This window comes from Primulina huaijiensis, chromosome 9 (genome assembly GCF_012295235.1).
Source record: "Primulina huaijiensis isolate GDHJ02 chromosome 9, ASM1229523v2, whole genome shotgun sequence".
Taxonomy (NCBI): Eukaryota; Viridiplantae; Streptophyta; class Magnoliopsida; order Lamiales; family Gesneriaceae; genus Primulina; species Primulina huaijiensis.
Genome location: NC_133314.1, coordinates 2,530,417 through 2,556,284, shown reverse-complemented (window position 1 = coordinate 2,556,284; position 25,868 = coordinate 2,530,417). Strand labels below are relative to the sequence as shown.

The 25,868-nt window shown below is 32.9% G+C and overlaps 1 protein-coding gene across 1 annotated transcript; it reads right to left on the bottom strand.

Moving 5' to 3' along the window:
• Nucleotides 1-14,404: 14,404 nt before the first annotated feature.
• On the bottom strand, nucleotides 14,405-15,744 carry LOC140985042 (24-methylenesterol C-methyltransferase 2-like). Its single transcript, XM_073452776.1, has one exon. It carries the CDS (start codon nucleotides 15,684-15,686, stop codon nucleotides 14,595-14,597), a length of 1,092 nt encoding a protein of 363 aa, XP_073308877.1. The 5' UTR covers nucleotides 15,687-15,744; the 3' UTR covers nucleotides 14,405-14,594.
• Nucleotides 15,745-25,868: the final 10,124 nt, after the last annotated feature.

Genomic DNA, 25,868 nt, shown 5'->3' with positions numbered 1-25,868 from the left:
TATTTTTTATATGGAGATATAAAGATGTATATATTATTAATATATCATATATTATCAAAAATTGATAAATACATGGTATAATAATAATATTAATAATAATATGATAATTTTATTATAATGAAATAATAAAGTCCTGGTGGGACAATGATTGGAATCCTTGTAGGAGAGATGCTCTTTGACGAGATTATAAATCTCACTCTATAAGGCTTCGTTTGGTACGTGTGATGGGATAAGTAAATGATTAGTAATTAGAATGATTAAAAAATGAGAGATATGAATTAATAGTATGGTGGGATAAATAACATGGTATTTGGTATGATTTTAAAATGATGAATTAATTTTGTAAATTTTATTGTAATGACCAAAATGCTCCAAGTGTTAATTAAATATATATTATTAAAATAATTTGATAGATTATTAAATATTTATAATTATAATTTACATTTATTAAAACTAATTTAAATATATTTATTAGAAATAAATTTGTAAATATGCATTAATATTATTGCCATCGTTAATTTATATCTTTTATTTATTATTCAAATAAATAATAAAATTAAATTGGAATTTATAAATAAGTTTTTTTTGTTAAGAGAAAAACAGATATTTCTTTTGGAAAGAATATGATATTTTTTATTTTTAAATTTGAGGTTATAAAAGTCAATCTTCAAATGATGATAATTTATCACACCAACAAAAAGAGACAAATCATCCTGAAGTTAATGTGAAGGCCGAGTGAGGGCCTAGTGGCTCATCCCACTTTTGTTAAAAACGAAACAAAGGTAGGATTGATTTGGATTATTAAATAATTCATTGTTTATCTCATAAACCAAACATTCCCTAAATATACTATAAAAGGACATAATATACAAAAAATAATAATAATAATAATTCCACACAAATACACAAAACTTTCCTTCCTTCAATCACAACTCTCGGCCACTTGGTCCACTTGGTTAATTTTGGTGCAAAATTTCGGCCAACATAATTCTTCGAGATTTCTCGTTTCCTCGGATCTTCAGGCTGGAAAAGTGTGAGCAAACCAAGACCGAAAGGATGATCTGTGTTCGCTCAGCACCTTTGGTTCTAAGCTGATGATCAGCCTTATAAGGAGGATGTCGTATACTATTTGTACGTGCAACCAGGCAGCTGCAGGTGTGGCAACAAGGTCATCATCATCAGGCAAGATGCTGACAATACAAGCAGCATTGGGCCGAGAGAAGGGCCGGAAGAGGTTAACTGATATCATAGTAAATAGTGGATGTAGTATTTCATCAGGGACCGATTTTTTCCATGACTTAATGATGGAAATAAGGTTTATGAGTTAATCGCGCTTAAGATCATGTCGCGAAGGAGATTCGGAAGGATCGTTGAACGTATGGAACAATAAGAAACTACAGACATAATTTCATCATGATCCAAACTGTTATACGCTTGTCTGCTGGTATTGTGCCTGGAATCAATAAATATCAAGAAGACATTTTAGCGTAGGGATTCTTTGATTTGTAGGACTGCTACGTTGAGGACCAATATTTCTCATGTCGACCAAACCAATATCGACGCCCTTCTGGACTGGCACAAGAAGAAAACGTAGTACAAACAAAATAATGGAACCCACTTGTAAATAGTATATCAGAAGCTGTTGGTTTACCGGACAGTTGGCAAGTTAATTCGTAACACATGGTTTACCGATATATAGCTTTCCCCAAGGTTGGGATTCATAGTACAACAGCTACGTGTTGAAATGACTTTTCCACTTCTTCCGGTCCGAACGAGACAAGACAAAGTTGCTGTTTTTTTAATTATTATTATTTCCGTGTCTGATTTAGTAAATGGTATTCTCGAAATATTTCGAAGCTATATAACATATAGATTTAGTGATTTACTCCATTTTGTCTATTATTATAATTTAAAAGTTGTTTCAATAATCTTCATCCTATATTTTACTCTGAACATGTGTGCGGCCCTAAGGTTATTCATAACTTATCAGTAGATTATCATAATAAATCGCAAGGATTTCACTTATTTTTATGTAATCTGGAACAAGCCTTGTACCCGTAAAAAAAACCGATATTAATATGGGCTTATATAATTATATACTAGTAATCGTGACGCATACGATGTGTGTCTATAAAGTGTAGAAATAAATTCAAAAGAATTTTATAAAATTAAAGAACAATAATTAATTGATTGGGATTTTTGGTGGAATGTTTCGGTTTTGGATGACTTTGAATTAGAAGGAGATTAATGGTTATTGAATTGAAGAATTTGTGAATTATGACTTGAGGAAAAAAAATGAAGAATGGCTTGTGAAAAAAGGTAAAATTCAGTGTGAAAAAAATTAATTAATTAAGAGTATTTCAGAACACTATATTAGAATAGGTGTCCAGCGAGCCAACTTGTGGTTTGAGCTCTATTGACTCTCTTATGTAATAATAATAATCTTTATTTTAATAATATTTTACGATTTTATCCAATTATGATATTTACTTTATTTGTATACTCATGCAAACTATATAGATAAAACTTTTGAATATATTATAGGTACTATGAGGTCTGTCTCTCAACGTACGCAAGATCATGAAACTTATTAAGAAGTATACAACATATAATAAACTGGTTTCTAGTCGAATTAGCATGCTAAAATAAGGATAAATATGGCTTAAGCTTGATACTAGCATCTGTGATATAAACGTCATGTTTCATTGGTAAGAACAAGGAAATGTTCATTCATACAGATAAGTGATCATTTGATGATGCACTGAACTATCCTCTCTGGGGCTGTCCAAGTTGTTATCATTGATCGAGTGGAATAGTCCGCGGTTATGGTTACACTGTCCAAGTGGTTATCACTTATCGAGTTAAATAATCCACGGTTATGGTTGTGCACCATTAGTCTTTTGACCCGAGACAACATAGAAGCTCTATGTAATAGCATGCACTTTGATCCGTTTATCGACCTCGTTAAAAAGGTCATCAAATGACGAGATTAGGTGTAGTTTCGAAATACGTAAGAGTCAATACATTGTAGTCGGAGATTCACCGTTTGCATGTGGGCGAAAGTATCATATGTGATCTAATGAGTTAATAGTATAAGAAATCTCTGAATAGAGTAATACGTATGCATTTTGAAAAAGTGTTTCCTCAGTTGCACATATTATGTAACTGTTATTACTCAAAGATACATCACATCGTTATCAAACTCATATGCAACTCTTGATGTATCAATGGTTGCATATTCGATCGAGATATATGAAATGAAGGGTTCTTACTATACGTTAACCATAACTTAAGATTTTACCGGCTCTAATGAACGTTTTGATTGTCAAAACAAAAATTTTTAAACGTGTGCTGAGTCTTAAATGCGAAAAAACGGTATTCCAACATAGTTTCACCAAAAATGATTTCAATTAGGTGTTCCAACTTAATATATTACTAGCATATGAGGCACAACTATTTTGTGTGTAATATAAATATACGGATATTATGTATGACATGAATTTAATATATTTTTATTTTAAAAGTATTTTGTTATAAAAGTGTTTAATATTAAAAAGAAAAAAATTAGAAAACGTTATATTTTTGTCACAAATTTTTTAACACTATAATATCAAAATATTAATTTCGTTAATAAAAAATAATTGCTCATTATGTAATTAGCCAAATATATTGCACTAGAGAATATTTTAGATAATATAAAAATCACATTATTACGAGAAAATTATTAGGATGTTTAATGAAATTAATGATAGTAGTATTAATTACATTAATGTGAATATAATTATCATAATTATAATGTATAATCTTAATTTATTAGTATAATAATGAAAATACCTATAAAAATCATAATAACATTGAATAATGTTATTTTAATTGTTGAAATAATACGATTATATAGTAATAGTAATAATAATACAAAAAGTTAAATAATAACCGCTATAGTAAAAGCAATAATAAAACAACTAATAGTAATAATAATCATTATAAAATATGATTCTATATCTGAGATATAATTAAATATATGAAAATAAGCTGTTATTTTAAAATATTCAAAAAAAACTTGTAAAATAAGTGAAGGCGGCCTAATATTTTTAATAATGTCGTCAAGAACCCGTTTAATATTGTACGGTATATATAAATCATCTCGCATTTGCATAATTATGTATTTATATAAATTTAAAATAATACAATAATAAATATACGTATACATATTTATAAGATCGAGTATAAAATCAACAATCATAATATAACTCAAATATTTTTTAGAGTATGTCTCTTGTGAGACGGTCTCACAAATCTTTATTTTTAAGACTGTTCAACCCTATCGATATTCACAATAAAAAGTAATACTCTTAACATAAAAAGTAATATTTTTCATGAATGATCCAAATAAAAGATTTATCTCATAAAATACGACCAGTAAAACAATCACACACACGTTTTTATCTATTTTAAACCATATAATAATTAAACAGTCGCTCTCTATTGTAGAGGGAGACAGCAGACAGGAAAATAAAAGGAAAGAAAAATGCATTATCTTAAAACATGAATAATCACAATTAGAGACAAATCAAAGCCACATAGCCCACGCGTCCGGGACCGCCGTCCACTCTAACCGCTAACACGTGTTCTCAAATAACTCTTTGACCCCGCCACGCGTGGATCCCACTCACTGCTCACTCTCGTACACCTAATTCACTCAGCATTTCTCCATAAAAACACACTACTTCGCTCGACAAAATCCAAAGTAACGCAACCATCATTCCAGTTCCGATTCCTACTCAGAATATTTATGAATTATGGAACCACTAATTAAAACTAACAACCACTTTAATCTCAGTTTCTCCTTGAATTCGCCATTGCAAAAATGTCGGGATGTTGAGATGACCACTTTCGAGACCATGGGCTACACCAGCTTGAAGGATTTAATGCCGGTTTCGCCGCCGTGCTCGGTGTCTCCCACCGGAAGTTGGAAAGAGAGCTGGCGGGAGATCCCCATCAAGGATCCCTTGCTGCAGCATGCAGCCTGGGCGTACCTGCAGCCCATGGCGGAGGCACGCGATGGTCATGGCGGCCGAGCTTTCTTTTTCAAGAGGTTGAAGAAGGATTGCCGGAGGCTAATGGGATGTATCGCCGGCTTCGTTCTGGTAGTCTTCGGCGGTTGGTTTTGTGAACGACCGGCGCCGGCGGATTGCGGTGTCGATCAATTTGACTAAGAATTGCGTGCAACAGAATTAAAGATGTTTTTTTTTTTTGGCTTGGAGCTTTAATTTTGTTTTTGACCAATTAAACTTTTAAAAATTTATTTTAAAATTTGTTTTTTACACACACACACACACACACACACATATATATATATATATATATATATATTGCTTAATTTCTCCATAACTAGATTCATCCTTGTACATATTATAGTTTTGGGTTCAGGGATTGCATGTCTCGTATATTAATGTATGAAATTAATTTGGTTGCATTTGAATCGATTGAATTTCAAATTGATAAATTTTTTGTGTGTCGAGTTATTCGTATTATAAATGATTTTACATTATCCATTATCTATTTAAAATATGAGCACGTTCTTTATGAGATGTTCTCACGATTTTTTTATCTATGAGACTGGTTGACTCGATTTATATTTAGATTAAAAAATAATATCTTTACATTAAAAAATAATATTTTTTCATGCGTCGAATTGAAAAAATATTCATCTCATAAAATTGAACTGTAAGACAATCTTACATGAATTTTTGTGTTATAATATAACGTGATAAGTCATTTAATTGACATTGAATGTATTATAATGCTCAACTAAATTAGATTCACTCAAACAAATCAAACTAATTCAAAATTGGTCATTAGAGCACATATATGGCGACTAATTAAGTGCACGATAACAATTATATTTTAACATTATAATGTAATTTATTAAATATTACAATATTAAAAATAATAATTTTTTTTACGATTTTAATATTTACGTGAAATTAAATTTGATCGAGATAAAATNATTTGAGATGTTTCATGGATATTTATGAAACAGATGAAATATGTTCATATTTAAATAACAAGTAATTCTTATTATATAAAAATTAATATTTTTTATAGATAGTCCAAATAAGATATTTTTATTACAAAATTGACTCGTGAGACTAACTCAAATTTTTTTTTTATGTTATATTTAATAGACGTTCAATTGAAATATCACTTCTTGATGGCGTGTCAAATCTTGAACTATTTAAATATTCATCTCGAAGATTTGAAATTTACCTCCACAATTAAAATAATATAAATATATATTTTATTTATCATATATTAAAATAATAATATTAATATCCAAGATGATGATAAATAATTAAGAACAACGACCCGTTATGTTTGTGCCAACAAAATAATGGGTCTACCTGGTACGTTTCCTAATCCCTACACAATATTTTGCCCGATAAAAATATATATATTATACGTTTTCATTATTTTATTTTTTGTATTTTTCAGTTTTGTATTATTTTATATTTTTGAATAGTGAATATTATAAACTATTTATTTGTTATTGTCATTATTATTAAATGGCCGACATCGATATTTATTGCTTTTATATCAGCAAATTTGAATTTGTCACCGTGAAAAAGATATAAATAACGTGTCACACATTCAAGTATGTGTTTTATATATATATATATAAAACGTTTTTGTCATATTTAAAAATTTCACAAAAAAATTACAGTAATAAGAAATATTTATTAGTTTAATATATTCAGATACTGCATTTATAAATATTTGAAAACAGATAAAAAAAAATAAATGTGTAATTTAAATGTGAAGTTTTCTAGATTTTTTTAAAATTCAAATTTCAATTTGATGTGTCTTAAAAATATAAATTATATTTAAATGTTTACGTTGATTATATCTTTCATTTAATTTGCCTTACAATTTTGAGTTTTATGTTACTGATTTTATACATTTATTTATCAATATCATATATCATATTAAATAAAATATAAATTTTTTTATGTATAATATTACATTTTCAACTTTTTAAAAAAGTGTCGTTGTGAATTTTGGTATATTGATTATCCGTAATTTGTCATTATTATTATTTATCTTAATTATAATTTTCAATATAAATATTTTTAACATGTTGTGAAAAATAATTAAAATTTTTAATCAAAATTTATTCATCTAATAAATGAAAAAACAATTGTGACTTTTTGAAAAATATTAATTATTTAAAATTTTGATTAAAAAATACGATATGATTTTTTAGATATAGTTTTCTAATTTTTTTTATTAGTAACAGTTTTATTCACTCAAAATAAAGAAATCAATTTAAATGAAAAAGATTGTTATCATAATTTAACAATTCTCTTAAATGATATAAACATTTTCATATAATAATATTTTATAAATATATTTAAAATTTAAATATATTCATTGTATTATATCAACAATTTTAATAATTTTTCAAATGTTAGTACTTATTAATTTTAATAATTAATTATATAAAATAACACTATGGTTATCGCTTAATTATAAACAATATAGGATAGTTTACTTTAATTAGTTAGGCAAGCAAATGATTTATTTAATGAGCAAATGCCTAAACCTGATATTTTGAAAGTTAGTTGAAACCGTGATTCATAATTTTTCGGCTGACTTCAGGGATATCACAAAAATTCATATGAGACGGTTTCATGAGTTTATTTTGTGAGACAGATCTCCGACCTGACTTAACTCATAAAAAAATTATTATTTTTTATGACAAAATTATTACTTTCACTGTAAATATGGATTAGGTCAACATGTCTCACGGATATATATATATATATGTGAGATTATCTCATAATAGAAATACACTAACACGAGGTAAGTTAAGTTAATTAATGTCATTTAATATCGAATTTTAATGTATGTCTATATAATATGATTATAGGATAGGGATAATGTTGATCCAATATATCGGAAATTGGCTCACCTTATAGTGTTTTTTCTTTTTTTTTGGAATTTCATTGAGTATCTTATAAGATTTTTAGAAGATAATAAGACGTTGGGTGCTATAATTAATATAGATTGGAAGAGCAATCAAAACGTAACATACTATATGAGTTGTTATACAATTTAAAATACGAGAAAATCGTCAATTTAGCATATAAATTGTCATGTTTGCTTTTTTGGTTTTCTAACTTGTCAAAATTTTGTTTTATTCCTATAGCTTTGTGTATTGTAGGTTTTTAGTCCTTTTTCACCAAAGCATAGATGTGACATCGAAAAAATACTGACGTGGCATTGTAAAATAGCGAAAAGATCGAAAAATTTATGTTGTGTCTGGTAGGGATGACAATAGGACGGGGTGAGACGGGGATGGGCGGGGATCTCTTTCCCATCACCTCCTTTATTCTTGTTTTTTTAATCCGGAATTCTCCAATTAATTTTTGCATGGATTAAATCCCCATTGGACCCCCATATCATGTTCTATCTAATTGACCTAAAAATTATCATCTCAACTTCGAATACATTAAATCTTCATCTTAGTTATCATCATCGCTTCAAATGATATAGAAATGGTAACGAGATCATTCTCAACCTGACATAAATTAAATCACTATCCACATCACCGCTTCAAATATCGATTGAATTACAACAAAAATACTTAAATTCACTTAAAAAATATTTATAAAATAATCCACACTACAAAAAAAATGATTTTCCGCAGCACGTCATCAACGGCGTGCATTAAAAGCACGCTGCGAATATTGCTTTTAACGGCGTGCACTCATATGTGCGTTGTTGATATTATTGCACTTGACAGTATCAACGACGTGCTTAAAACGCACGCTGCGGAAAAGCACGCCGCGGATAAGTAATATCCGCAGCGTGCGTTTATGTGTGCCGTTAAAAAATTATATAAACGACAGCGTGCATGAAAATGTGCGCCGTTAATATTTAGCGACGGTTTTTTGAAAACCGACGCAATATTTATATTAGCGACGGTTTCTTTCAATCCGTCGCTAAATTAGCGACGATTGTAGTCAAACCGTCGTTAACATTAGCAACGGTTTAATACAACCGTCGCAACATTCAAATTAGCGACGGTTAAATTATAACCGTCTCTAATAGCGACGGGACACGTACGTCGCTATTAGCGACAAATTAACAACCGTCGCTATTAGCGACGGTTTAATAAAAAACCGTTGCTAAAAGCGACAGTAAAACAAAAACCGTCGCAAATTGTCTTTAAATACCACCAGTCGAACCCCATTCTACCACAACACTCCATAACACTTAAAATTTTTCTCTCTCAAGCAATTTAAATTTCGATTTAAGGTACGTTTTTTGTTTCATTTTTTTTTTAATTTTCGATTTAAGGTACGTTTTTTGTTTCAATTTTTTTTTAATTTTCGATTTAAGGTACGTTTTTTGTTTCCATTTTTTTTTAATTTTCGTTTTAAGGTACGTTTTTTTGTTTCAATTTTTTGTAAATTTTTAAGTGTTAGTTAAGATGAATATTGTTATTATAGTGTACGTTTTTTTAAGATTTATTAAATTGTAAACGTAACAATAATAGTTTGTATTAACGACGTGCTTATGCACGCCGCGGATAATCTTTAACTTTCAACAGCTTTCAACTTTTCAGGGTGCAATGTGGGCCGCGAAAAGCGAATTTGCACGCTGCGAAAAGCCATTTTTGTTGTAGTGCCAATTGCATATATAAATACTAATGCTATTTAAACAATACAAAATTTTATAATTCATGATTTTAATTAAAAAAAAATGAAACAACATAATTATCATGCGGTGAATAGTTGGATCGTTAATGATATTTGAATGTTCTAAAATTGAGTTTTATATTTTTTTAATTATTAGAAAAAAAACCATATAACACACATACATATATGTTAGACTTAATTTTGTTGTGGAGATGCTAGTACAAAACCAGTAGATGTAAATAAGCAGAAAAGCAGAAGCACTTGTATCGCGCTAAAACCAGTAGCAGCAATTATCAAGTACTGCTTAATCTAATTAACAAATGACTACTTAGCTAAACCAGAACTAGAAGAAATACAAACCCGAAATAGACACTAGCACATTGTTGCGTATCTCAAGTCTTTAAATATTACCGTTAATCTATTAACGTGATACTAGCATTTATTGCTTCATTTAATGCCATTAAATGTTGTACGGGAACATTTAAGACGGCTTACCATTTTTGGTATGAAACTGAGACTGATTGCTTTAATGCAGGGTCCATTTTCAGCAATAAAGCTGAATCACTGAAAAGTCAAAAGAGCCGTTCAGATTTTAACGTTGGTTTAAGCCTATATATGAAGACGGAGCACTTTTCAAGAAACAAGCAGTGAACGAATCTCAATAAAAGAATATCATTCGAGCATCGCTAGAACTCTCAGTTATTTCAAAGCTCAACACTGAAAAAGCAGCACACGCTTCATTGCATATACTTGATCATTTGAGATCATTTTGTGCTAGCTATTTTCTTTTTCTCTTCTTAAGCTATTCACTTCATTAATAGAAGAATTTGTAACTGGAAAAGAGTTCTTTCCAGAACTTAAGATCTTTCAAGTAGTTGAGTTGTAAAACTAAAAGTTTCAGTAGGCGAAGGGTAAGTCATGTTGAAGTGGATGTGTATAATTGTTGTACTGTATTCACCAAAGTCTTTTAGTGATACCTTCTGGAAACAGAAGAAGGGGAGACGTAGAAGATTCATCTTCGAACTTCCAGAAACAAACCTTGTGCCATCTACTGCTTTTCTGTTTCACTATTTTTCACCCACTAATCAACAGATCGTTTCCGCACATTATCTTGTGATATCTGGTCTTTAAACTTGAACAAGAATCTGCTAGTATCTCTAACAGGACTCTAGCACATCATTCTGAAAAATTGATTAAGTTTGCCGTTGAGTTTATTCAACCCCTTCTAAACTCAATCTGATCCTCAACAATATATTTTTTCAAATCAAATCCTAGAAAATCATATTAAAAATCGACTATTTATAGTTGAAAATAAACAGCATTGTAAATATGTGTTCATATGAGAACAAATTTTATGGATTCGGAAGAAGATATTTGATTATATATATATATATATATATATATATTATATAATTATAAAATATATTTCTCTCAAAAAAAATTATAAAATATATATTTATAAAATTATACTAAATCTTTATGGTCGTAGCCATTAAGTCCTCCTGGGCATACCTGACAAGTGACCAAAAAAAAAAAGAAGTCATCCCCACTCTTTCGCCAATTAAAGTTCTACATATTGTGTTTGACACGTGTAAACTTCCAATATTCGAGTCTATTTTAGTAACAGCAATTTTTCTAAAATTGATTAAGGTATGATTGTTATATTCGACCTGACTTTATTTCTTTGCACCATTTTCTTCATCATACAATCACTCGGATACAGTTTGATATATGATCGTGGTTAATAATTTAACTACAGATCCAATCGTCATCATTAATTTAGAATATATAGGATGGATTGACCCGTCTATAACCTTTAATACAAATTTGTTAAAAAAAAAATTTTAACTGGGTTCTTATAATCGTAATCCAAACCATTTTTTTTACGGTGGGTTGGGTCGACGAGATTATGTCGCTCTTGATAATGACACTTCAATTTTTTAAACCGAATAAAGAAGCGATTATACATCTGAATATGACGGGTTGAACTTAAATTGACAGCTTTAAATGGTGATATTATAATTTCATTTACGACGAGGATAATGTTCTCATGACAAATTGAAGTCGACCATATCAAATTTATGGCATTTGGATTGTCCATGATCTCATTTAACTCGTTTATGAGAAGATTATATTTTATTTATGAATTGGGCTTTTGTAGTTTTGGCATCCAAATGGGCCGGGTCAAGAAGTTGGAAAGTTTATCACACAACAAATTTAGGGTAAAATCAATGACAAAAACTTGTGTGAAACGGTCTCACGGGTCGTATTTGTGAGACAGATCTATTATTTGGGTCATCCATGAAAAATTATTACTTTTTATGCTAATAGTATTATTTTTTATTATAAATATGGGTAGGGTTGACCCGTCTCACAGATTAAGATCCGTGAGGCGGTCTCACCACTCAAAATCAATTATTTCATTTAGGCATCCTAGCATTTATTTATTTGACAACCTCGAGGGACGAGGATAATATACTCATATGTAAGATAGAATGCCTAACATTTAGTCAGCAAGAACATGTCTTTTGTTTCTTGATCTTCGATGTACCTGCAGGATGATGTGTTTATGTTTGTTTGTAATATTTATATATTTTTATCATAGGCAGTATGTGATTTTCCAATTCCTAGGTAACGTACGACAAAGTTGCAATGGTATTGTACTAAAAATTAAGAGATCCAAAAGTTGCAATGGTATTGTACTAATATTTAGTCAGACGTGAGCATTCGGTCGGTTCGTTCACTTAATATGTTAGTGTCTTCATCTACTCAACACATCGTAATTAAAAGAGTGGTCATGATTTATCTACCCAAGTCACGAGAAATCTAGATGCAATCACAATTTATGTGGATGCGATCTCGGTCTACTCAAACTCGAAAGAACAATTAGAGTCAAAGTTTTTGCTTATGAAAGAAAATCATGTGATATGTATCACGAAATTGTATAGCTTAAATAAAAAATTTTGTCCAAAGACAAAAGTCCTGGAAAACTGGAATGGAACGTGTACAATTAGAAAAACAACCTCACTTTATTTAGGAGTGAAAAAGATTTCGATTAAACCAAATTAATCGACCGAACCGAATTAATTCGGAAATTCGGTTCGGTTACTTTGGAAATTTGATTTTTCAAGTAAAAAAATTCGGTTATATTGGTTAATTCGATTTGGTTACGGTTTTCAAAATTTTGAAATCGATTAACCGATATAATAAGTACTATTATTTAATAAAATTTAAAAATTTCTTTATCAATATTTATATATATTTTAAATTTTAATTTTAAAATCAACCATAATTCTAATTCTAATCGACCCTTGATTAATTTTAAAATCAACCATATCAATTTTTATATATATTTTAATTTTTATTTTTTATTTTTTTAATCTATATATAATTAAAATTAAATTACAATTTTTTTTAAATTAATCGAATTAACCGATTTTAATTCGGTTCGGTTTTCATCAGTTATGAAAATTAATTCGGTCGGTTCGATTATGGCTAAATATTTCGGTTCGGTTCGGTTATGTCTAATTCGGTTCGGTCGGTAACCGAACCGACCGAATGCTCACGCCTGACTTTATTAGTACCACAATTTATAAATTATTGAAAAGTACAAATGATGATACATGATTCATATTACACACAAATTTCACCATATTTAAAAGAAAAGGCTAAAGCAAATGTTTTACTTCAAAATACAAAGGTAAAGCAAATGAATATTTAAGACCATGATGATGCTTGTTCGATGAATCCACACAGATACCGCAACTTTACAACAAAGAAATGCATAGAGATCTGCTAAAGTTATATTAAACAACAATCAAAAGCATACCACATGACACCAATCTTGACAAATTGGTATATTTTACTCGGAAACAAAGATGCAGCAACAAATAGATTATAGCCAAAAAAACATGCTCTAGTCCACCTCCTTTCAAACTCAGACACAAGTCCATTTTCTTGATTGAAAATATATAGAAGTTATATATCCACCATGAAAGCAGACGATCTAACAACTCAATAAATGTTTGCTTTCAACGTGTAATTACTCATTCGATAACATGAATGATGAACATATACAACCAATCATAGCTCAGAATTTACACACCCATATTTCAAATGCCCAGATAAAGACCAGAGATTCAAAAATATCCTCAAATTTCAACTATAAGTGTGAAAAGCTAATCAACAAGAAAGTTCTTAATCTATCACTGATAAGATTAAAATCATCAATTTGAGTAGAATAGCATGTTAAATGACAATCTACACAAATAATAACAGCTTACATCACAAGAACAAGACAACAAGAATAGTTTCATTTCCATCTTAGTGTTACAGGCTGTCTTAAATATTCAGAGTATTAAGGACCACAAATGGCCCTCCAAGAATCGTCTAATTGAAAGACACTGAGTCATTCGCTAACTATGGCACATGCCATGTCCGCTAAATAGCTTACTTGTAAGTTGTATCAAATTAAAAGACAATCTACAAACAGAATATACTAGAATTTGAAACAGCTTAAGCTGTTTAATCAGTCAACATGTTACAAGATTCTCATTGGTACAAGGCTTAATTTCAGCATCTATCCTAATGAAGCTATAGGACATATAAACAGATGAATTTCATAGCACTTTTCTCAAATAAGATAAGATAATTAAGGAAATCCAAGGCAATAATATGGTCCAAGATCCCAACTTTGAGAATAAATCAGATAAAAGCAGACTTGATTATCTATAAAAGCAAGAAAATTACTCCAAAAATCCATAAAGCTGTTAAATTTTAAGTGCCATGAGAAACAAGATAATTAAAAGGTAATGGCATATAAAAGAAACACCAACTGCCAGAAATCGATCCGGGCCGAGTAATCTTGGTCGAACTACATTACAATATCTCCTAATCCGAACTGGAACCGGGATTAATCTCGGGCTTTCTGCAGAGAATCATATGCATCGGAGTGAAGATCCCAGTCTCCCCACCTCGAGTAAGGTAATCAGCGGTAACAAACAGCATCTCATGCACATCCACCACACCTTTAGGCGCAATCCCTATCCACGCAAGAACGGTAACTAGAATGTGGTTCCTCCAGTACGCAATCCGACCCATTTTGAGCCGGGTCCACCATGGATTAGCCGGCGGCTTAGCTAAATCCTTCTCCTTAATCACTTCGAAACCCACCCTTTTCGCCACTTGAGCTATATCGTTGTAACTCCTCAGACCCGGCAACGCGTCTCCCCTCTCGATCCCTTGGATGACCTCCACGTGTTCCGGGTTGTCTCCGTGGTACAACTCTGTGGTTACCCATTCATAGGAGACGTACAAGGATCCGGGTTTCAAAACCCTGTAGATCTCGCTGTACACCTCTTCGAGTTTCGGTGCATGACACGTAGCTTCTATGGAGTAAGCCCCGTCGAAGCTGTTCTCGTCGAAGGGCATCTGGAGGAAATTCCCGCACACCACCTCACACAGCTTGTCAAGCCCAGCCTTTTTGTTATGCATCCGGGCCCGCTTCACCTGGTACTCATTTATGGTGATACCCACAACATTTGCCCCGGAGTGACTCGCAATCGCACGCATCGGGCCGCCGACGCCGCAACCCGCGTCGAGAATCCTGGCTCCGGCCTTGACATTCAACAGATCCACAGCCATCTCCTCGTGAACACGGGTAGCTTCGCGGTGTGATTTACCAGGAATCGAAGGCGAAAAGTGGAAAGACTGCCCCCAACCCCATTCGTAGATATCCGTGACGAGATTGTAGAAGGTGTCCACAAAAGCTGGCACCTTTTCCGCCGTCTCGATCTCTTTAGGTCGGCGGAAGAAAGAACAGTACTGTTTGTAATTGTCCTGGACTTTTTCCTTGGCGATGGAGCCGCCGGAGAGGTTCACGGCGTGCTTGCCTTTCTGCTCCGCCGAGCCGAGAATGCAGACGAACCAGTACAAGCCGCCAGCTATGAGTGAGACGGTGCAGAATAGAGAGAGAGAATCCATGGATGCCAAGAAAGTCGGGGAAGATTGGAGAAAAGTGAACTTTGTAAACTGGGGCAGCAAAGGGGGAGTGTGCGAGCTTTATTCAGCAGCAGGGCTGTCGAGTTTCAATTATATGCGTGCTGTGCACTGCTCCGGTGTATTCAACTCGATCGATTTGCGACACGTCAACAAATAAAATATTTGACATTTTCTTCGTGTCATCATAATTAATCAAAATTTATCAAAAATTCTAATTTTTAAATTCATATAATAATTAAATGATTAAACAAATTCTTTTAATTCCTAATAGAAATCCAATTTTTTTTTCAAATTATATAATGATGTTTATATATATAATTTAAATAAAAAATAGTAATAAATAACTTGTCATGAATACATTTAATTATCAATAATTGCTGTCGAATGAATATTAAATTAAGGGGTTAACGTTGACGGATTCCATTTTTGCAAATAAAAGTTTTATGATATTCATCCCACATACCCACTGGTTTCTTGATCTTCATTTGTAGATCTATAATTTTAAAGAGAAAATTACATATACTAATTAAATCAATATTTGATTCCTCTGTTTTTCTGATCCATGAACTAAACAAGTTTTTATTTCAAAGAAAAAAATATGTACAAGAGAGCGTTTCGAAATTCAAATTCAAGACGATGTGTCTTAAAATACGATTTTATTATTTGAGTGTTTATTTAGTGACATGTGATTATACGTAGATAAATTATATTGAGATTATTAAACTAATTTTATAAGATGTAGAATAATGATAAATAAGCAATAACTTGTTTAACTTGATCGATTTAGAGTGTTTTAAAATGTTATGTGGCAGCCATCTAATTTAATATAGAATATTTTTTTAAAAAAGTTGTTCGACATATTTTTTAAATTAAGTTGTATCAGATATAGATATGATATTGATTTTGAGTTTGATTATGATATAGATGAATTATTAGAGAAATATGAATACGAACAAGAAAAATTGGATATTTTGGTAAAAAAAAAAAAAAAAACTTCCTAAAAGTCTAGGTGTTAGGCGATGGATGACCGACCGGCGTCCACTTACCGCATACCGTTTTTTAGAATTACAATTTTGATATTTGCGCATAATAAATAATCTTATTTTTAGTTTATATTCATAAAATTGAGATTTTGATTTTTATTGAAAATGTAAATTATTATTAATTAAAATTTTGGGTATAAATTTTTTAATAAAACTTTAAATTTGATTAAAAATCCATGGATAAGGGTAAAATCAAACGAAATCTATTAAATAATATCTTAAATTATTTGATATTTTTAATGTATTATTTTTTGGGGGAGTAAAGTGTATTAACATAATTTTTCTCAGTTAAAAAAAATATCAATTAAAAAATAATTATTTATCATATATATATTTTTATAAATCATAAAATTTTAAAATATAAATTAGATAAATATAGACGTGATTTATGAGTTAGTAAAGATCATAAAAAAATAAATAAACATGATATTGATATAATTATTAATCTTATCATAGCAAGTAAAGACAATCTTATGATAATTGACATGTATGGTATCAGTTAGGCAAACGTGGGACAAATTGACATGCATGTTATTATATAGGAGAAAAATTTAATACAAAATGAATTAGTTAATTGAACTGAATCAATTTGAAAATTATTTTGGTTTATTAAATAATCGATTTTATTTTTAAAAATATTAATTAAATCGTTATGATTTTATTTTATTTTTATATAAAATATGGTTAAATTGATTGAACCGCTATTTATAAAAAATAAATTTAATTTTCATATAGACCTAATATTTATAAGGTTAATTGTATATTTGTATTGGATTGTGGGATTTACATTTGGTAATTAGTAAATCAACTTTCATTATTGGTTCTGTTTTTCTGAAAACAAAAAAAAAAAAAACAAAATAAATCGATCATTTCAATTTCATACAAAAAGATCGATCGACGAAATGCTCAACTTTAGTTGTCGTCTCCTTACATCCCAAATGTTGGTCTCACGTGCGGAATTTGAGATAATAAACCCGAAAATAAAGAATAAAATGGACACCGAGATTTACGTGGAAAATCCCTAAAAATTATTAGGGTAAAAACCACGGGCAAGATGAAAAGAATTTCCACTATAATATTTTGTAGTGTACAACTCACTCACTGTGTTTCCAAATAGAACACACACTCTCTTAATACAGGAGAACAAACACCTCACAAATATTATAGAACTAAGCACTCAAATGCTATAGATGAGAGAAAATTCGAAGAAGGGGTGAATTGAAATGAGGGAGGGGAGCTCTATTTATAGAGCCCCTGTCAGTGTGAAAACGCGTATGAAAATGCGTTTTCTCTTCTATTTGAAATTTCCACGAAGCTTCCGCCAACCACTTTGAAGCCAACATTTCTTGACTCAAATGAATGCCCACTTGGTCGACATTTCTCCCACTTGGAGATTTGAATGAGAATCAAACACATCTCCACACATCCTTTCAATCTTGCCATTTCCTGCTGCTTACGTTTTCTCTAGACCACTTGAGGATCTACACCACTCAAACTTATCAGTGTTTACTGTCTTGGTCATAAAATCAGCTATGTTGTCCTTTGTATGGATCTTCTGCTTATCCACGCTTCCTTCTTCTACTACTTCCCGCACAAAGTGAAATTGTATTTCAATGTGTTTCGTCCTGGAATGAAAGGCTGGATTCCTTGCGATGTGCAAGGCACTCTGACTGTCACAAAACAAAAGAACATTCTCTTGTTTATGCCCGATCTTCTCCAATAACCTTTTAATCCATATTGCCCCCTTGCAAGCTTGAGTAGCTGCCATGTATTCTGCCTCTGTTGTAGATAACGCCACAACTGTCTGCAGTTTTGAAACCCAGCATACTGCTCCCCCTGCAAGTGTAAATACATAACCAGTAGTAGATTTCCTCTTATCAGGATTACCTGCATAATCTGAATCGACATAGCCCCTGAGTGTAAAATCCGATCCTCCATAACATAATACAGCATTCGAGATACCCTTAATGTATCTAAGGATCCTCTTAACAGTGCTCTAATGCTCTCGTCCAGGATTCGCCATATATCGACTAACTGCTCTCACTGCTTGAGCAATGTCCGGTCTTGTACAGATCATGGCGAACATCAAACTTCCCACTGCTGATGCATATGGTACTCGAGACATTTCAATCCTCTCTGCTTCACCGCTAGGACACATCTCTGAGGATAACTTGAAGTTAACAGGAAGAGGGGTAGATATTGGATTGCTATCTTGCATGTTGAAGCGTTGCAAGATTTTCTTCAAATAATTTTTCTAGGAAAGCCAAATCTTTCTGTTACTTCTGTCTCGGTGAACTTGCATCCCTAGAATCTTGTTTGCTGGTCCCAATCCTTCATTTCAAATTCCCTAGCCAACTGTGCCTTCAATCCTTGGACCTGATCTTTGTTGGGGCCTGCTACCAACATGTCGTTCACATACAACAGTGAAATAATATAACCATCACCAGACCTCTTGAAATACGTACAAGGGTCTGCACTCAGTCTGTTGTATCCAAGGCTCATGATATAGGAATCAAATCTCTTGTACCAACACCTCGGCGCCTGTTTGAGACCGTACAGAGATTTGTTCAACCTGCAAACTAAGTTCTCTTTGCCTTTTTCCGCAAAACCTTCTGGCTGGAGCATATAAATTTATTCTTCAAGATCTCCATGAAGAAACGATGTTTTCACATCTAGCTGTTCTAGATGTAGGTCAAACACCGCACACAATGCCAACACTACTCTGACTGTTGTAAGCCGAACCACAGGAGAAAATATTTCATTGAAGTCAATGCCTTCTTTCTGAGCATACCTTTTTACCACCAATCTAGCACGATACCGCTCCACTTGGTTATTGCCATCACGCTTGATCTTATAGACCCATCTATTTCCAATGGCTTTCCTTCCTCGTGGTAGTGTAACAAGATCCCAAGTTTTATTCTTGTCTAATGCCTCCAACTCTCCTTGCATTGCTATCATCCATAAGGATACATCCGAGCTTTGAGTAGCCTCGTGGAAACTCGATGGCTCACCATCATCTGATAATAGACAATATGCAATATTGCTTTCAGTGACATAATCTGAAAGCCAACCTGGTGGTCTTCTGTCTCGAGTTGACTGCATCACATTGGAAACTTCAGACTCAACTTGTTCTTGTTCTTCGTGCTCTGGTACTGCTTCACAAGAAACTTGACCTTCGTCAATCTTATTTTCCACATGAAATATAGTAGTTTCTGAATTCGGTGTGCCTTTGTCTCCCTTTACTTTATCTTCTTCGAAGATAACATCCCTGCCGATGACAAGCTTGTGAACAATAGGATCCCACAAGCAAAACCCCTTTACTCCATCAGCATAACCCAAGAAGATACATTTTCTGGATTTCGAATCCAACTTCGATCTTTCTTGCTCATTGTACAGAACGTACACAGGACTTCCAAATGTATGCAAATGAGAATAATCTGTCGGCTTCCCAGTCCACATCTCCATCGGAGTCTTCAGATCAATCGCCACTGAAGGAGAACGATTGATAATATAACAAGCGGTTTTGACTGCTTCTGCCCAAAATGATTTGTCTAGACCCGCAGTCCTCAACATAGCTCTTGTTCTGTCCAACAAGGTCCTGTTCATCCGCTCCGCCACTCCATTCTGTTGAGGTGTGTAAGCCGTTGTGAATTGTCTTTTGATGCCTTCATGTTGACAATATGCATCAAACTCGTCACTGGTATATTCTCCTCCAATGTCAGTCCTTAGACACTTGATTTTCTTTTCTGAATCAAGTTCAACCCGCGCTTTGAAATCTTTGAAGATCTGGAAAACATCTGATTTCTTCTTGATTGGATACACCCAACATCTCCTAGAGAAATCGTCAATAAACGAGACAAAGTATCTCGCTCCTCCTAGGGATACAACCGGTGCTTGCCAAACATCCGAATGAATCAGCTCCAACATGCTTTTGCTCCTGGCAATAGAAGTGCCAAACTTTAATCTGTGTTATTTACTGGTAACACAGTGCTCACAAAAGGGTAATGACACTTTTGTAAGTCCCGGCAGCAACTTCCGTTATGAGAGAATTTTCAACCCCCGTTCTGACATATGCCCGAGCTTTCTATGCCATAACACTGTTAATTCTTCTCATGAACCAATTGATGCAACAGCTAGTTCTGCCTCTTTGTGTGTTTCTCCCAAAAGTACATACAGATTTGCAGCAACCTTTTCCGCTTTCATAACCACAAGCGCACCTTTCACAATTTTCATGATCCCATTCTCGATACGAGTTTTGCACCCGATGTCATCCAATTGCCCCAAGGACAAAAGATTTTTCGTCAGTCCTTTCACATGTCGTACTTCTTGTATGGTGCGAATGGTGCCATCAAACATTTTAATTTTGATAGTACCGACCCCAGCAATTTCCAAGGCATGATCATTTCCCATGAATACAGATCCTCCTGAGACTGGTTCATAATGATCAAACCATTCTCTCCGAGACGTCATGTGCCACGTCGCTCCTGAATCCATAATCCATGTGTCACAAAATTTGTGTCTGCCTTCTGCAACTGTTGTCGCTTCGCTGAATAATATTCACCACTGCCTGAAGTACTGGCCACATTTCCTTGAGAAATCTTATCGATACTCGTACACTCTTTCTTGAAGTGCCCTTTACCGCCACATTTAAAGCAGTAAATATTTTTCTTCTTACTTCTCGACTTTGATCTACCTCGTTTTTGGCTCCCACTGGAGTCATGGTCCATAAATCTTCCTCTTATCATCGGTAAAGCCTCCGCCTGCTTCGATGTTACCAACCTATCTTCCTTATTCTTGCGCTGGCTTTCTTCACCGAGAACCGCAGTTAAGACATCATCGAATCTTAGAAAGCCCATAAGAATATTGTTGGTTATGTTGATGATAAGTTGATCATATGAATCTGGTAGACTTTGAAGTAGAAGCTCCGCACGTTCATTTTCCCCTATTTTGTGCCCCATGGAAGTGAGTTGGGTAAATAGAGTATTTAGTGTGTTGATATGGTCGGTCATCGATGAGGATTCCGCCATCCGAAGAGTATAAAGTCTTCTCTTTAGGAAAATCATGTTGTGTAGCGACTTGACCTCGTACATCTTTGTCAGAGTATCCCAGATAACTTTTGCTGTTTTAATCTCAGAGATACATGACAATACTTCGTCTCCTATAGCCAATTGTAAATTGGCAACAGCGTTGTCGTTCATCTCATTCTACTTTTCATCATCCGTAATCTCCATCGGTCTATCTCCAATAGCCGCCAAGCTATTCTCTTTTCTTAAAACTGCTTGTATCTTTATTTTCCACAGCATAAAATTGCTTCCGTTGAACTTTGCTATCTCGTACCTTCCCGCCATTATGTCTACAACACTTTTAGTAGACTGGACAAAATAATCATGCCTTAAATAAAAAATCTCAAAAAATCTTTTCTGATGTGGAAGATCAGTCTAGGCTGCAACCACAGATCATACTCAGAATTTTTAAGAAATTTTAAACCAAGGCTCTGATACCACTTGGCACTTGTTGGTCCCACGTGCGGAATTTTAGATAATAAACCCGAAAATAAAGAATAAAATGGACACCGAGATTTACGTGGAAAACCCCGAAAAAGTATTAGGGTAAAAACCACGGGCAAGATGAAAAGAAGTTCCACTATAATATTTTGTGGTGTACAACTCACTCACTGTGTTTCCAAAGAGAACACACACTCTCTTAATACAGGAGAACAAACACCTCACAAATATTATAGAACTAAGCAATCAAACACTATAGATGTGAGAAAACTCGAAGAAGGGATGAATTGAAATGAGGGAGGGGAGCTCTATTTATAGAGCCCCTGTCAGTGTGAAAACGCGTTTTCTCTTCTATTTGAAATTTCCACGAAGCTTCCGTCAACCATTGACTTAAATGAATGCCCACTTGGCCGACACCAAACATAATATTTTAGCTTATATGGTACTTATAAAATAACGTAAATGAAGTTATATTTTCATTAACTATAATTTTTGACACAATAATAAACGTGATAATCATTTTTCATACACGTGAAAGAAGTCACAACTATCCTCATCAAGACAAGTACCTATCATATGGATTGTCGAACCATTTACCTTGATTTCTATATTAATTATAAAATTGTAATTAATCGTACAAGTGGAATCGATAGTTGGAATTCTGTGTATTCATTAGCAAACTTTACTGAGTATGTCTCTTTGAGACGATCTCATAAATTTTTATCTGTGAGACGAGTCAACTCTACCGATATTCACGATAAAAAGTAATATCATTATCGTAAAAAGTAATATTTTTTCATAGATAATCCAAATAAGAGATCCGTCTCACAAAATACGACCCGTGATGTCATGTTTCACAAATTTTTGCCAACTTTTTTTACAGATTTTAATCCTGAGAATAAAGATGTGTCCTATGAGCTGTTCCCATTTTCTTATATTAATTATTGATTATCAACAAAATGACTCATATCACAAAGGGTCCGCAATTACAATTCCTCAGATTTTTATAGGATAATAATTCAACATAATAAAAATTTTATGTACTTTACACACATGCTTTATATTAATATTTTTATAATCGAATGATTTATGAAATTAGTCTAATTTATAAAATTGATATGACCATTCAATTGGACGGTCAGATCAAAAAATTGTTATATTATATAAAATAAAAATATAACATAATAAAAAATATATTTTAAATTTTAAAAATCTTAAACANTTTTTAAAGACATATATATAAAATAATAATCAAATTCTAAAAAAATTTAAAACTCGTGAATCGGTCGAACCGATTTTTCACTGATTCTTGACCGATTCTGACGAGTTTGAAGTAAAAATATTTTTAGACTAGGGCCGACCGGATTCGCCTCGCTTCCAGGTCGAATCAACCAATCCGTTCCCATTTTAAAACAGTGCTAAGTATAATACTCATATGTTGTGTTACACTCACAACGATTGTATTCTAGCTGCTAGTCATAGTTTAAAGTTTAAGTTCCAAGTAATTTTGGAGGTCAAAAAATAATTGGGGATTAGAATTATAGAAAAAGTGTCCATTTTAGAGCAATAAAATTTTTTCCTTTGAAAATTATTGAAAAGGGACGATGACTAGTAAGTCATTTTTCATTTTAGATACTAATAAAATAAAATGAATAGTACTTTTAATCTTTAAATTTATATATGAAAATATATTAACCGATGTTTTACTAAAAATATAATTTGAAATAATAGTAAAATCAATCACATCCAAGAAGTTCTTAAAAAAATTATGCTTAAAATATTTTAATTTATGTGTTATAAAAAAAACTAAAAAATTATTCGAATAATAAGAAGAAAAAAAACATGGATATGAATTAATTATTATTTGCTAAAAATGAATGATATTTTTGTATAATTTTGAAGGATATTTTTGGAGTCTTACAAATACGAAGATTGATCCCACTCATTCTTCTTCCCTCTCGGCCCACTGAACAAAACAAATGGGCTTATCCAGAATTTAGGCCCGTTTCGACCACTCGATCCAATTTCAATACTGAAAAAAATACTCCATAAGATGCAAACGAGCAAATCTCGTGACTATTGCCTATTATCTGGTTTTGAATCATTTCAAAGTTACATTAGAGTGTTGGAAAATTTTTGATGCTTAATGAATGAAAATTAAGCAAATTAATCAATGTGTTTGATTGGAAAAATACGAAAAGAAAAACGAAGCTTAATGAACGAATATTAAGTTTGGTGGTTCTGAATTAAACTTGAAACGAGTTCATCAAATGTTGAAAGAAACTCAAACGAGTAGTCGGAACATGTAAGGGACGAAAATCGAAAAAAAAAAATTTATTATTCGTGTGAACAGTAGCATGCGCGCACCTGCGCCCGGGTCTGCGCGCAGGTGCGCGGGTCTGCCAGTGGTAGGCGCGCACATTCCCGCGGCTGCCAGTGGCAAGCGCGCACATGCGCGTGGAGAGGCGCGCATGTGCGCGCGCCTGCCGAGCGCTCTCGGCAGGAGCTGCCGAGCGCTCGCGGCAGGCGCTGCCGAGCGCTGCCGAGCGCGGGCAGGCGCGAGCGGGCGCGCCTTCGGCTGTTTTTCGTGTCCCTTCGATTTTTCTTGCATTTTTTCATTTCCTTGGCATTGTTTGATGATTGTGGTCAGTTACAATGGCCAAGAGACACCCTTATGAATGAAAGCTCATGTCTTTTCACATGAAAATCATCAAATACATGATTATTCAAAATCAAAACACATATACATCATTTTTGCATCTTCTTCTTCTTCCTTCTTCTAAAAGAAAGAGTTTTATTCATTTCTTTGTGATAGAACTTGGATATTTGAGTGCTCCTTATTCAAGTGTTGTAGTTGTATCTTGGGAGAAGATTGCCACAAACTCTATCACATTGTGAGGGCAAATTCTTCTTAAGGAGAAAGTGTTCAATACTTACCTCTACAAAACCATTTTCATTTTTTTTCTTCTTGCTTTCCTCTCATATTTATTCACCCCAAACAACAATCTTAAGAAGAATTTTGGATTTTTGATCATTTGCAAGAAGATTTTCAATGGCATCATCATCTACAACACCACATCCAACCATTGCACAAGGAGAGAAACCAGAAAAGTTTTCTGGTGCAGATTTCAAAAGATGGCAATAAAAGATGCTCTTCTATCTCACAACCTTGAGTTTGTCAAGGTTCTTGAAGGAGGATCCTTCCACCGTTGCTGAAAACGAGACAGACACCAACATGAGGGCCGCTTTGGATGCATGGAAACAAAGTGATTTTCTATGAAAAAACTACATCCTCAATGGACTTGACAATGCATTGTACAATGTGTATTGTCAAGACAAGACCGCCAAGAAACTTTGTGATATGCTTGATAAGAAATACAGGGCGGAGGATGCGGGCTTGAAGAAGTTCATTGTTGGGAGATTTTTGGACTTCAAGATGGTGGACTCAAAATCCGTGATGAGTCAAGTGCAAGAACTACAACTTATCTTGCACGAGATTCATGCGGAAGGAATGAGTCTAAGCGAGTCCTTCCAAGTTGCTGCATTGATCGAGAAACTCCTTCCGTTGTGGAAGGATTTCAAGAATTACTTGAAGTACAAAAGAAAGGAGATGGGAT